Raw genomic sequence first — 14,345 nt, 5'->3', positions numbered from 1 at the left:
AAAGTGGCCTACTTGAAATCAATTTTGGATTTGGATTTTGTCGTAGGCGTGCACGAGAACAGTCGCGAGGCGGTGGGCGCGATGGGCGTGGGCCTGGGCGTGGGCAACGGTGCGTCCGCGTCCGCGCTAACGGCGGGCGTCGCTCGCGAGTACAGCGAGGTGACGGTGGTGCCCGTGGCCACGGCGGGCCCCTGCAACCCGCCTTGCACAACCATCTTCCCCTTCTTAGTGCTGCTGTTCTTCATGACGTTCATCGTCGCCGTCACGCAGATGCCGCTGCTTATGATCGTACTCAGGTATGTTATAGTTCTGTGCATATACAATTTTTAAACTGTTAGAATTAGATGTTTATTTCTTGCCACATCAAATACCACTTTTCCTTTAATCCTCTCTATAATTTTTTTGTAAGCGCTATATTTTGCTCCCGAACGAGCCCACGTTTTTATACAAAAATAACAATCATCGGCATCTGTATCTGCGTAAAGTGTTTTTTAGATTGAATATTATTGGCATTTGGTATCTACCTAAAGTACATTTATTATTTTAAGTGTTGAGTACATGTTTAATAGCACCCCCTAATTGTAAATTTAATTCGAAATACCAATACAATTAATAAAATTGCTAGCTAGGCATCAGATTTTAAGTGTTGAGTACATGTTTGATAACATCCCGTAATTGTAAATTAAAGTCGAAGTACCGATACAATGAATGAAATTGCTAGGCATCAGTTTGATACGATTTTATATTAACACATGATGGAATAAAGAAGCTGTTAAATTGTAAACCTCATTGTTGGAAAAGAGCAACTACTTAGTTTCTTGGCGGTTTCTTCTTGGTAGAATCTACCTTTTCATTTCATACTTCCCAGATCCGTGAGTGAAGAAGAGCGGTCATTCGCACTTGGCATGCAGTTTGTGATATTCCGTCTATTCGGCTATATTCCGGCGCCGATAGTATTCGGGAACCTCATCGACTCCACCTGCATACTTTGGAAGCAGTCTTGCAGCGGAGAGAAAGGCGGACGTTGCCTATTGTATGACATCGAGCAGTTCAGATACAGGTAACTTGATAACCTTCATTCGATTTATCAATAAATTAATGGCTGTCAAAATAATTCTTTATTTTAATATTGAGTTTCGTGCATGCTTCAAGGTCGATTGCTGAAGAAAAATTCTTGGGCATTTTTTTTGCAATAAAATTTAAAAAAAAACGTGTTGCTTGTTACAGATACGTAGGACTTTGCGGTGGAATAAAGATTGTGGCTCTAGGCATATTTCTAGCGGACTGGTGGTTAGTGCGACGCCGCAAACACCTCGAAACTACCCCTCCACTCGATCCTCACAAGGATATCACCGGATCCATCATCAGTCTGGATAAATGTACGTACTTATATTGCTTATTCTGAACTGGAAAAGTGTGTGTGCAGTGTACAAATACTGATCCGAGCGGAACTGCAGTATTTACACAGTGTTGCATCGTCATGCTGGACTATTTATTTTGCGAGTACTATAAAAACTTACTATTCAATGTCTGATGAGTTGTGAGCTCTGTGGTCTTTTGCGTGGGCAGTACCGGGATCGATCCTTGGCAGATGCAATATGGAATTTTTTCTTCATTTTCCTGGTTTGGTCGGTTAGACAATTCCGGCCGTGACCTATACATAAATTATCGCTACCGTCAAATACCTACCGCTACGATATTTAGCTTAAACGATTATTTGGGTGTTTGGGTGTATGGGTTTAAATTAACTGTCATACTTGCATTGGGACAAATTGCAGTACATCGATGGTTAAATGAGGAGGTTGGATAAATGTACCTACTTATATTGCTTAATAATAATAATTGATTGTTCTAGATATTTTCACTTTTCACAAAAATTTGAAAATATGTATGACCAAAGAGTTACACTATTAATAGTCATTTAAGTATGAAAATACAGTGGACTCGCTATAATCCGACAGATTTTTTTTTGCAGCGCCGGACTATCTAAATTTATCGGATTAAAGAATACTGCCTGAGACCCCTATATAGTGCGGATTTTATTACAATAGAGTACCTTGTAATCCGAGAAATTACAGATCCAACGATATGATTTTAGATGTCATACTCTGAATATAATACTTCATTAAATAAAAATAAAATATGCAATAATAAAAGACATATCGGTGGTGCCGGATTAGACGGGCCCGGATTACCTGTAGTCTAGTGTATTCTTTGTCCAAGATGTACGCCAGTAGCAAATCAATTTCATTATTTTATGTCGTAGTGTTCGAAGAGTTGCCGTCAGCAGACAACGCGAGCGGCTTCCGCTCGGGAGTCACGTCGGGACTCAGCTCAGCAACGACCACGCCAATGGAGCCGCCCGCACTGATGCAGGACGCGGACCCATACAGAAGTAAACTACAGCGGACCGACTCGCAGTACTCGCAGGACTCTAACACGCGCGTCCCGGGGAAGAACTCGCGCGTATTAGTCGCGTCGAGACACCTGCGCAACGACTCCAAGACAATACAGCTAGAGCCGCGCGCGAGACAGCACGCGCAAGAAGAGGAGAGGGCGCGTGCGAGTCGCAGCGACTCGCGGCACTCTCGCGACGCTTTCCCGCGCTCCGCCTCGCGGGACTTCCCCTCGCACTCGCGCTCCACCTCACGGGACTTCAAGAAGCCGCACTCTCGCTCCGACTCGCGCGACCTCAGCCTCGAGCAGCTCAAACAACTAGCCATCAAGAGCATGGAGAGCCTCGATCTCACCGTACTGCCACTAACCAAATGCGTGGATGAAGAGAGCAAGCGGCTAATAGACGGTGGCGGTGTACTGCGCCATCGCCGCACCAGCTCCAAGGACCTCAAGCCGCCCGAATCCAAGCACAAGCGAACCTCGTCCCATCACATAACGATGGAGCCAAACGAACTCAGCCTCCAGCTGCAGAAGGGCCGCAGTGTCGATCAACTCTCGGCGTCGCCCCTCGATCCAAGAGTATGAATACGCTCGATTATTAAACTAATTGTGTAAATAGCCAATTATAATCTGAATCTCAAATTCAGTCTTCAAAACGCGGAGTTCGCGGTGAGATAAACTGAACGAACTTTTAGGAAAATTGGGTGATGATACGATAGTGTTGAAATAGTGAATAGAAAGAATAATTTCTATATTTATTTTTAGTTGTTGAGTGAATGTCCGCACTGGATGAGGGACTCGCCCGAAAGTCGATTACGAGTTAAGACATTAGGCACTAAAAAAGCCCCGCGTTCTGTTAGTTAGTCAATTTAAAAAATACGCAATATTATAGCAGACTATTATATAAAAGTTATTTCTTCTATTACGCTTAACAAACCGCGAGTGATTTTAAACCATATCTTATTGTAGTAGTTTAATTAATACTTATGATATCGTGATAAATATTATCAAGGGCCGCACACCGTATTCTTTTCTTTTAATAATATGCAGCAGTTTTGTGTTTATATTGAAATTGTTATGCATTAATGAGCTGTTTGTAACTACTGAATTCACTAAGAATGTTCAATGCAGACATTTTCTATGTTGGCCTAAATTATTATAGGGGTCTATACACACTGCATTAAAACTGCAATCCAGTACACAGCAAGTCAGCATGCTTGCCGAAAGTGCAAGCAGTTAGTAAGAAGATGAGAAAATGGAAAATAATAAGTACATCCCAACTACATTTCTCAGCTACAGTTCAAATGCAGTCTGTCTACCCTTTAATTATCATAGTTATTCATTTTAAGTATGTAGAATTAAACATACAAAATAGTTTGGGGGTTAACTACCATCGCTTCGAGCAATATTATTTTAAATTAACATACTGTGACGTCTCTTAAATAATAATTATAATTCTGCAATGTTATCATCAACAATGTTAAAATAATACTGCCTTAAGAAATGTTAGTAAACTCTCGTGTTAAGATTGAATATGGAATGATTATACCGGTACTTAATCATTAGAGACAGAAACCCATTGAAGTTGATCAATACTGCCTTGCAGATGTAAGCTTGTAATTTTTCACATATACTGACAATTGTGTATGCTGACAAGTTATTTGTTAATAATATACAAATATACAAATTTTATTTCTGCAAATGTACAAGTTAACATTATTCCAACTACAAAAAGTCAATTTAATCAGTTATGCTTACTCTTATATTTTTAGTTAATAACGGCTTTCTCAGTGAAATGCTCTTAACCTTGAATGGATAATAAGGCAAACAGACTCTGTACAAAGTTCAGGCCTGTTTTACTCGGCACTCATACCTAGTGGTGTAACATCTTTGTTTGCTCATGGTTTTACTACTGAATATGTAATTTTACCTACGCTAAATGGTGCCAGCAGCGTCTCACGCTGGAGGCTTACTACTATCGCTTAAAGCAATATTATTTGAAACTGACACTGTAATATGATGCAATTCAATGAAAATAAGAATGATTGCTTAAAGCGATGATTTTAAGTTCGAAACTGAACTTTCACTCGCGCTTTAATATGTCCATAATCTAGTAGTAAATGCGACTTTGAAAGATTCGTCTTGGCAGATATTATCTATGCATATAATAATAAAACAAAAAGCCCAGTGAGGATGAGAGTTATTATATAGCCGATAGCTTTATCGCAGCGATACATTGAAATGTATCGCTGCGATAAAGCTATCGGCTATTTAAGCTAAATATATAATTTCCCTAATCATCTGAGGGACAAAGCAGACTAGAGGAAAACATTTCACCCAGTATTCTCATATGATACTGGTAATGGTTCTGATTAACTAAATAATGGTGTGTATGAAAACCTGAAAAATAGAATATAAACGTGGCTTGAAAAAATTTCAAGTCATTTTTATATTTTATTTTATTGTTACTATTCTAGAAACATAACGTTTAAATAGCAATAATATTTTGATAACCTTGTTCAGCTAGTATAAAAACACTTTAGTGTCTTGCTAGAAATCACAGCACCCGCCAACATAATATAGATTAGCATTCTTTTTTTTAAATCACTTTAACCTGCTTACCATTCTCGAATATCCTTATAACATTAGGGTTAAAGACACAAATAGAATAAAATCATATACATTAATAATATAATAATAAAAGCAAGTACATTTGGAAATCATATCTAAAGTATTGATGGTTAAGACAAATTTGGTAACTGAATAATTTGTTAAAGAATCCAAACGTTTTGTCATATTAATTATATAATAATAATACAGTACAAATCTAAAAATAACAAACCATTTCTATGATCGCTTAATGTACAATGGTTATCGTTGAGTAAAATTTATTTAAACCGAATTTTTTTTTAACTGCAAAGTAAAATTCTGGATGTTGTAAAAATGTGATTGTTCAAAAAGAGAGAATCCATGCTGTACTAAAACAATTAACCTTGGGTTAAAGTTTTATAGAACCATCTGAAATATTATCACTAACTACGTAATTTTTCTTTTTTAACCACCATATGCGCCGATGTTTCCCTAGCTCAAACTTGAACATTAAAATTTTTTTTATTGTTTATCATTTGTGATCTGCTTGTGAGCCCAAAGTTTTATCTGATATCACTAAACAATTATTCAGGTTGTGATTTTCTTTTATGCTTAAATTTCCAGGAAAAAGTGAAGCTATCAGTTTTAACCCAAATTAAAAAAATATCATAGCCTACTCTATTTTTACTAAAGTAACACTGTACATTCAATGCAGACTGCCAATTCATTATCCATTATTTTTACGTGTATTATATTCAATTTTCATCATTCAGGTCATACTAATTATGTTAACTTTTAAATAGGGTAACACCTACATGTCTTATTGTTTTGTAGTTCATCGAAATGTCAATTCATAGGCTGCTGTTTCTAAATTAAAAATTCAATTACTATTGTAGTAATATTATTTTAGTACGAAATATTTTTAAATTAAATATTTATCTTGTATATTTAAGAAGAAGAAAAGACAAAGGAAGATTCATTGTAAATTTTTGTCATATATATGTTAAGAGAGAAATAGTTTGATATGAAGAGTGTTATATCTAATAAAAATGCCTTATTACAATAGGTTCTAAGACTTGATACTGACTTAGCTGTGAGAAAGTTATTATGTTGAATGCAAATGATGATAGATTTGATGATAGCAACTCCTAATTTGTTGCATTTAGTGATTAATAAAATTGCATACACATTTTAAATTTATTTTATTTTAATCCTATTATTCTCACACTATTAAACATTATTCTATGGTTTCCAGGGCTGAAAACTCCTTCTCTACCTCTCCTATTAGAAAAAGAATTAATTAAAAGTTTGTACATTGTATAAATAATGTATTTCATTTGGGACCCACACTGTTTAAGGAAGCTTTTATCATTAAAAAAAGACATGGCAGAGGGAATGCAATCTTCTGTTACATGAAAAACTAATTATGTAATTTGCAATGACACTACCATTTTGCTTTACATAAATACTGCCAAATAGACCCTAAATTTACCTTTACCTAGTTGAAGTTAATTACTTGAAAGCCAATAAGAAAATACTTAAACAATGTTGGCCTGAGATAAATCTAGTGACTATTCAATTGATTATACAACCTTACTATTAGACAACTATTTACTTCAGACTTGTATATCAAATCATAGTTACAATTATAATTTATGGGTAGACTACTACTACAAATGAAAACTAGTATACTTGATTTAACTTTTTAATATTTTGAGTAAACAATTACATAACACTAACTACATTTTTATACAAACCAAGTTATGTAAACTGTTCATCACATAAAAAGAGCTCTTTAAATAAATGCAATTTATAAAAATTATATGAGAATACCAGTTTAAACCTTTTGTTTCATTGTAACATAAGGTTTATACTAAGTCTAATTTAATCACACCATTTATTCAGAGAATCATACTCATTTGCTATTGTACACATTTTGTACTGCTCAAGTTGATTGTAAGAGGTCTCTTTATGTGAAGCAACCTATATGAATATAGATTTTCTAAATTTCTAACTCACCACACTTTTCAATTTTGACTTTCTTTGAGGGCTTTCCACTTTTTGATCCAAGACTTTCCATTTTAGTTACAACATCCAATCCATCAACAACTGAACCAAAAACAACATGTTTCCTATCTAGCCATGGGGTGGCAGCAGTTGTTATAAAGAATTGTGAACCATTTGTATTGGGACCTGCATTTGCCATGGACAATATACCTGGACCAGTGTGCCTTAACTTAAAGTTCTCGTCTTGGAAAGTTCTACCATAGATAGACTTTCCACCAGTGCCATTGTGATTAGTAAAGTCTCCACCTTGGCACATAAAGTTAGGAATAATTCTGTGGAATGATGAACCTTGGTAACCAAACCCTTTTTCACCTGTGCATAATGCTCTAAAATTCTCAGCAGTCTTAGGTACTTCCTCAGTGTTAAGTTTCATAACAATCCGACCCAAGGGCTCACCATCTGCAGTCACATCAAAGTATACTTTCTTCTCAGGCTGAGTAGAGGCAAAACGTAACGCAGCTGCTGAATAAACTGTGCCATTAATAATAGTTCGTCGCAAAACAGCGGAAATAGCCATTTTTTTACTTAACCTGTCAACAAAAATCATTAAATGAGGTCTAATAAATAAATTACGGAAATTATTTTGTTCACTGAGTTTTAAGATCTCTAAAAACTGAAATACTGAAACTTGGCATGTTTTAGATTTTACTATTAGATTCCAAAATCTAGGTTATGAAGAGGTAGAGATAACCTCTTCATAATTTTGCTACAAGCTTACCCTTAGTTTTTTTAAATGCGAGTTTATGTATTTTTCTTAATCGTCTTCAAATTATCATTTTAGTTTAAGAGGAAACAAAGATCGTGAAAAAAACTATTTTCACGAAAGTCAAGTAAAAACTAAAAATTAAAATGTAGGTACTCTGTTGCACAGTTTAATGGCTCTATGGTCTTTTTTAGCTTGGCAAAAGTCAATACTTGAATTATTACGGTTCTTACTTCTTTATTCGCATGAAAGTGTCGCAATTGTTGACGCATTCTTTCTGATTATAAATAATTAGTTATAGACTAGCTTTTTTATATCTCTCTAATAGATCCTGTATCTGAGCCTAAGTACAATGAATTCATTGTTCGTAGCTCAGATGAGTGAGCTACTTTATATATATGAGCTACGTTATCTGTGTATCATAGACATCCCCAGTTGTCAAGCAAACTCTGTATTAAATATGGAGGGTATAGGTAAGGAGAGTCATCTGTGTATATGAAAAAGTGTCGTCAAAATGTATTAAATTAGGATGGCGCCACATTTGCATCAGGGTTGCAATTTTAATTTTTGCATTTGCAACTCTTAAAAGAAGCGCCAAATATAAATACCGTACTATTTACTGTTAACGAAATAAAATCACTCTAAACGCACGTTTGGTTACAATAAATCTGTAAGGTTATATTTACCACAATATTTTGTACAACGTAAGTTGTTGAAATTCTCAATAATTAACTACTTTAGTCGATAATGACATTAATTTTTTTAACTCGGCATACTTCAATTCATCTACGATTGCTACATTCATACCATACCCTGTGCATCCACCAGCGCCATTGTGGAGGATTTTTGAACTGTTATTTAGCGCATACACTGAACACTTTTTCAACTTTTCTCCCATATAAGATGACTCTCCTTACCTCTACCCTCCATAGTATTAAATTAAAGTTGCTCTGACAAGCGGTCTCAGCACTTGTTTGTCAAATAACAACTGTCACCTGTCACGTCGAACACGTGACAGGTGACAGTTGTTGTCCGTTCATGTTGTCAGTTTTCAGATAGTCTCATTCAAATCTATTTTTCCTAGGTTAAACTTAAATGGTGCCAAAAGAAAATAAACCGTCAAAATAAAGTATAGCTGAAAGAAAATATTTAAGCAGTTTTACTAGATTATAAACGTAACTTTATTAGTCAAACATTAGGCATTAACGACGTCAATATCAAAATTATCATGCATTGCCTTAGATCATTGGTATACCAGTTGGGACGACGACCGATTAGAAATAAATCTATGTTTTTCTGCTATAATAAAAAAAATGTCCAAGAATCATCCCGGTATTACGGAACAGAAATTAAAATTGAAGATGAGTCAGGTACAAATTAAGCTCTAATATTATTTATAGTACAACAATTTATTTGTGGTAACTTAATAGTATTATTCTAAATTTCGGAAAACTTCAAATTTTCAAACATATCGGAAAACCACTTAAAACATTCGCATTTGGGTACTCGAGATGTACGATACATCTATTTTAATTGAATAATGACATGAACTAAAGCTTAATTACTTATTTATTAATGTAAACTAATTCCATAAAATGGAACCAATATGTTAACTTTAATGTGTATTAATTAGTAATGATTGCAAATCCCTTCCCTTCCCTTAAATTGTAATGACTATTATAATAATGGTGATTCCTGATTTCTAGATTCAGTCAACTGCACAAAGTGAACAAAAAAAAATTTACACACACTTCCAATCAGTTTTTTTATTTAAACTTTTATAAAAGTAGTTGTTCTTCCATAGTTTCCTTTTTAGTTTTAATCCCTGGTTGTATGGTTTTCCTGCCACATTTAATTAAGATGTAATTTATATTTAATGTTATTTTCATTAGACACTATTGTCAGAGAGCTATGTAAAGGAAATGACAATTTAGAGAAAAAGTTAAAAGTGCTGATGCTTGAGGTAGAAGTTATGCGTCAAGATGGCCGCTGTGCACCAGACAATATTCATTCAGATCAGTGGGAGAGATTACTGGAAATGCCAAGTAGAAAACAAAGAACCAATTATCTAACATTTTTATGGAAAATTGAAAAGAAAAAAGAAAATGAAAAAGTAAGTTCTTTTGTATACCTATAAGAGGTAGAATAGATTTTCATTTGTTACAGTTTCATGGTCTTAATAATATTTTTATCAGTCTAGAAAAGAAGCCAGACGAAAGGAACTGGTGGAGTCACCACCCGAATATATTAAAGAATTTCCAGATGACGTATTATATGGTATAAAACATCAATCAATGTTTCTACGCATTCGTGATCAGAGTATAAATATGTTTGACAATTACAGGTAAGTAATTTTTTTTATTTTTGATAACATTGTAATTAAAGATTGAATGTTTAGATTCATATATTATGTTGTAATGTTAATTTTTGGTTATGAAACTATTGAAACATTATTACACAAATACTTTTTTTTTTTTTTATATTAGGAGGGGAAAATCCTCATGGACATCCCTATGGATAGTGCCGGACTCCTACTGACTAAAAACCCCTCCTGCCTTCTAAACGTTAGTGTACCTGCCATTTGGCCTACCACTAACGTTGTCGTCCTACCTTCCTTCTCTTTCGTCCCTTTCCTTTACTTTTATTATCTCTTCCATGTATTTTTTATAGATTCCCATTTCTCTGATGCCTCTAGCATTATGGAGGTTAGGTTTTCTGTCTTTATTTCACTTCCTATTTCCTTCTTCACATTCTCCCTTTCTTCTTCAAATCGTGGGCAGTGAAACAGGGTATGTTCTGCATCATCACATGGGTGTTCACAATACATGCAATCACTACTCACTCTTTTCTTTATGCGTGCTATGTATTGCATAAAAACCCCATGGCCTGTAAAGCACTGTGTCATCCTAAACGTTATATTTCCATGTTTCCTATGTACCCATCCCTTTATATCCCCAATTAGTCTATGCGTCCATCGGCCTTTGGTAGAATGGTTCCATTCTTGTTGCCATATCTCCAAGGTCCTTTCTCTGGCCGCATATCTTTTCTCCGGTAGGTTTAAGCAATATGTACCTGATCTCTCCTGTGCCAAGATGTGGGCTGGGATGAGGTTTGCCAGTACAAGTACAGTACAGTACAGTCTTTCTGTGTACTTCCTTATCCATGGCTGTTACCCAGATTGGTGCCGCATACATAACTACAGCCTGCATTGCTAGTGCCAAAGTCCTTCTTTTTCCTGAGCTTGGTCCACGTGTGTTGGGTAGAATTGTGCAGAGTGCTTTAACAGTCTTTTGAGCCTTTTCACAAGCTATCCTTACGTGATTGCCAAAATTCAGGTTGCAATCCAGGGTCACTCCCCGGTATGTTACAGATGGGGCAGGAGTGACCTGTTTACTTCCGCATCTGAAGGAGTTTTCTGCCCTTAGCCTCCTATTAAATATTATGGCCACAGTTTTCTGTGGAGCAATTTCTAAGCGATTGTGCGTCATCCATAGCATTATATTATGCAGGGTTTCATCTCCTTAACTCATTAAGTCAGCCGCACTATTAGCTGTCACTGACACCGCTAAGTCGTCTGCATAGCATATCAGGTTGACCCCTTCCGGCACTTCTACTGACATAATGTCATCATGAAGAATGTTCCACAGGGTTGGCCCAAGAACGGATCCTTGAGGAACACCCCCTCCGATCTGTACTTTGACTCCCTTCTTTAATATAATAGCTCTGTGCTCTAAATAATCAATTATACTGTTTATTATGTACTTGTTCATTTTCCTAATTCTAAGTTTAGCTATTATTCTCAGCCATGATGCCGTATTAAACGCATTACGTACGTCAACCAGTATTAATCCGTTCCATTTGTTTCTTGTTTTTGCCTGTCTTGCCAAGTTTACGACTTGCATTATTGCGTCTGTGGTTGTTCTTCCCTTTCTAAAGCCAAGCTCTTGTATCAGTCTAGTATTCAAGAGTCTTTCATAAACTTTGGCTAATACATTTATCAGGCAGATTGGTCTATATTTACTGGCTTCGCTTGGTGACTTTCTAGGTTTGTCGATAAGGATGAGTTTAGCGAGCTTCCAGGTCTCTGGGAACCTTTCGACCTCTAGAAGCCCGTAAATAGCTGGACAAAGTAAGTAGGATATTTTGTTATGACTTGTTTAATTACTTCAGGTGGTAATGAGTCAGGGCCCGGAGCTTTTCCTATCTTAATTATATACGCAGCTTTCGTGACATCCTCCTCAGAGAACCTTAGATTTTCCAAATCCTCATCCTCTACGGATTCCTCTCTTTTTAACACATCACATCTGGACACTATAAACATCTCACTGAAAATTTTGCATTTTTCTTCAAGAGAAAGGTTGGTTTTGGGATTAGGGAGCTGGAGTGTATTTTTTACGATCTTGTAAGCCCCTCCAAAAATATCTACCTCTAGTTCATCGCACAAATTATTCCACTTTTTTGCCTTTTCAGAAATAATTGTGAGCTTCAGTTCATTTTTACAGATCTTATATTCGTGTTTTAGACCTTCTCTCTTCTCTTTATCCTTACATTTCTGGAACTTGCTTCTTCTCACTCTGGTATTCTTTATTTTTTCTTGTATGTCTAGTGTCCACCAGTAGGGTAACTTGTAGTTGTCGTCACATCTTATTTTCGGTGTGCTTTTATCGTAAGCTGCTTTCAGTGCGTTATCGCATTCTTCAGAGTTTATGTCTTTTCCTTTTACCATTTCTTCAAAGTTTAGGTTAAACGTCTCTATATTAGTTTTCCCAAGTGTATATCTGGGCATATCGTTGACATTCTCCTCCACTATGTCAATAATAATTGCTCTGTGATCACTCATAGAAACAGAATCCTCTAAGACTGTCCATGTCGTGTTCTTTGCTAACACCTTGTCACTTACCAAAGTCATGTCAATGTATGATGTTCCATTTGGGCGTATACAGGTTGGCACTTCTGCGTCATTTAGAATATTAACAAATAACTTGGAATAGAATATTACACAAATACTTGGGTCAATAGTATTTGAAAAAGTTAGGATGGATATTTTTCATTGCTACTTGGTGATATCCCACACCCAATTTATATTCTATCTATCTGTTATTTTAAAGGTAATATGTATTGAGCAATTAGGAATCTTTTTATCTTGAAATCAAAATCTTAAGTATAAGTAAATAAAGAAAACCAAAAGCTAAAAGCCTGGCACAGTAATATTTATGTTCTAGAATAACCTAATTTTAGATATAAGTAGTGCATTTTTTTTGAGCTCTATATCTATCGCTTAGGAATTTATAGTTGTTCACTTAATAAAAAAAATTGTCAACAAAGTATTTCTATAAGCCCACTTTAAGGTTCAATTTGCTCCGTATGTTTTTAATATTATATTAATTATAATATTATTATTATATTATTATTATATTTCCCATTTTGTTTTACAAACAATTTATTTTTACTAAACAATTATCATTGTCACTAAAGTTAATTTTTCACAAAAAATATAATGCTGCTTGGTTTAATTACCTTATTAGTGGGTGCCAAATATTTTTTTCTTTCTTTTCTAGATTTATAATATCCCTTACTTTAACGAATAACTAGATTTAAAAAAAAATTAAAACAATATTTATCAATTAATTTTATTAATGATTTCAAAAAAGAAACATTTTATATTGTTTATTTATGATCTTTTTATTAAGTTAACTTAATTTTTAAGTATTTATATCAGATAAAAATTCCAGGGCACTTACAGCTATGATCCACGGACAATCACTTGTTATTGACTGTTCATATGAAGAGCATATGGTTTGGAGAGAAACAGTCAATGCTGCAAAACAGATGACATTTGTATTTGGTGACAACAGAATACACAAGGACCCTTTTAATTTGCATTTGTGTAATGTTGAACAAAAAGGGGAATTTATGAAACAATTACGAAAGAATATACCATCACTTGATGAGCCTTGGTTTCCAATGAATATTCATACAAAAGGCTATTTAGATTTATTTCCTAAAGATAAACTTGTGTATTTGACACCACATTGTAGAGAAGAACTGACTTATTTTGATCCTGATGCTGTGTACATAGTCGGATGTATGGTTGATAAGGTTTAAGTCACTCTCATTTTTGCCTGTTCTGTTGCTAATCCTTTTTCTTTGCTGGTGAATATTTTTTATTGTTTTTTCAGATTAATAATGAACCCCTATCGTTGGCAAAAGCGAAGAGAGATGGCCTAAAAATGGCCAAACTGCCTCTTGATAGGTACATAGAATGGGCACCTGGATCAAAGAAAAACTTAAACATAAATCACATGATTCCAATTTTATTGGATTTAAAACTCACTGGTGATTGGGAGTTTGCACTAAAGCATGTTCCAAGAAGGAAACTAATGGAAACAAAAATATTAGCCATGCAACAGAGATTTTCGAATACTTCTCTAAACAGGGAGGACTTTTTGAAAAGTTCTAAAATTGTTCGAAGGAATAGCTCACTTTCGATAATTGAGAAGAAATTAAAATCAAAAAAGACTCTGTATGATGATGATAATATATAAAAAAAGAATAAGATAATAAAATATTTTAAGTCTTTGTTTTATAC

At 34.9% G+C, this 14,345-nt stretch overlaps 3 protein-coding genes across 5 annotated transcripts in view; 2 read left to right on the top strand and 1 right to left on the bottom strand.

Annotated features, from left to right (window-relative positions):
- The window catches only part of LOC120634460 (solute carrier organic anion transporter family member 5A1-like), a 72,809-nt gene extending 66,546 nt beyond the window's left edge, over positions 1-6,263 (top strand). For both annotated transcript variants that reach the window (XM_039905058.1, XM_039905047.1), the window contains 4 exons: positions 47-296; positions 869-1,060; positions 1,228-1,379; positions 2,267-6,263. In XM_039905058.1, the coding sequence (XP_039760992.1) occupies positions 47-296; positions 869-1,060; positions 1,228-1,379; positions 2,267-2,982 (1,310 nt within the window). In that variant the 3' untranslated portion in view covers positions 2,983-6,263. The remainder of the gene's footprint in view (positions 1-46; positions 297-868; positions 1,061-1,227; positions 1,380-2,266) is intronic.
- A 414-nt stretch (positions 6,264-6,677) lies between these two features.
- On the bottom strand, positions 6,678-8,077 carry LOC120634464 (peptidyl-prolyl cis-trans isomerase-like). Of its 2 annotated transcripts, none has more exons than XM_039905072.1 (2): positions 7,990-8,077; positions 6,678-7,583 (listed from the first exon to the last, which is right to left on the bottom strand). In XM_039905072.1, the coding sequence occupies exons 1-2, from the start codon at positions 8,001-8,003 to the stop codon at positions 6,989-6,991; spliced, it is 609 nt and encodes a 202-aa protein (XP_039761006.1). In that variant the 5' UTR covers positions 8,004-8,077; the 3' UTR covers positions 6,678-6,988. The 2 variants fall into 2 exon arrangements, with proteins under 2 accessions (XP_039761006.1, XP_039761016.1); XM_039905082.1 differs by lacking the exon at positions 7,990-8,077 and adding an exon at positions 7,772-7,959.
- A 719-nt stretch (positions 8,078-8,796) lies between these two features.
- Positions 8,797-14,311, top strand: LOC120634108 (mitochondrial ribonuclease P protein 1 homolog). The gene is made up of 5 exons (XM_039904503.1): positions 8,797-9,126; positions 9,649-9,869; positions 9,952-10,100; positions 13,489-13,855; positions 13,936-14,311. Exons 1-5 carry the CDS (start codon positions 8,985-8,987, stop codon positions 14,299-14,301), a joined length of 1,245 nt encoding a protein of 414 aa, XP_039760437.1. The 5' UTR covers positions 8,797-8,984; the 3' UTR covers positions 14,302-14,311.
- Positions 14,312-14,345: the final 34 nt, after the last annotated feature.

This window comes from Pararge aegeria, chromosome 2 (genome assembly GCF_905163445.1).
Source record: "Pararge aegeria chromosome 2, ilParAegt1.1, whole genome shotgun sequence".
Lineage (NCBI taxonomy): Eukaryota > Metazoa > Arthropoda > Insecta > Lepidoptera > Nymphalidae > Pararge > Pararge aegeria.
Note: the sequence above shows the minus strand (reverse complement) of the source record. Positions and strands in the feature narration are given on the sequence as shown.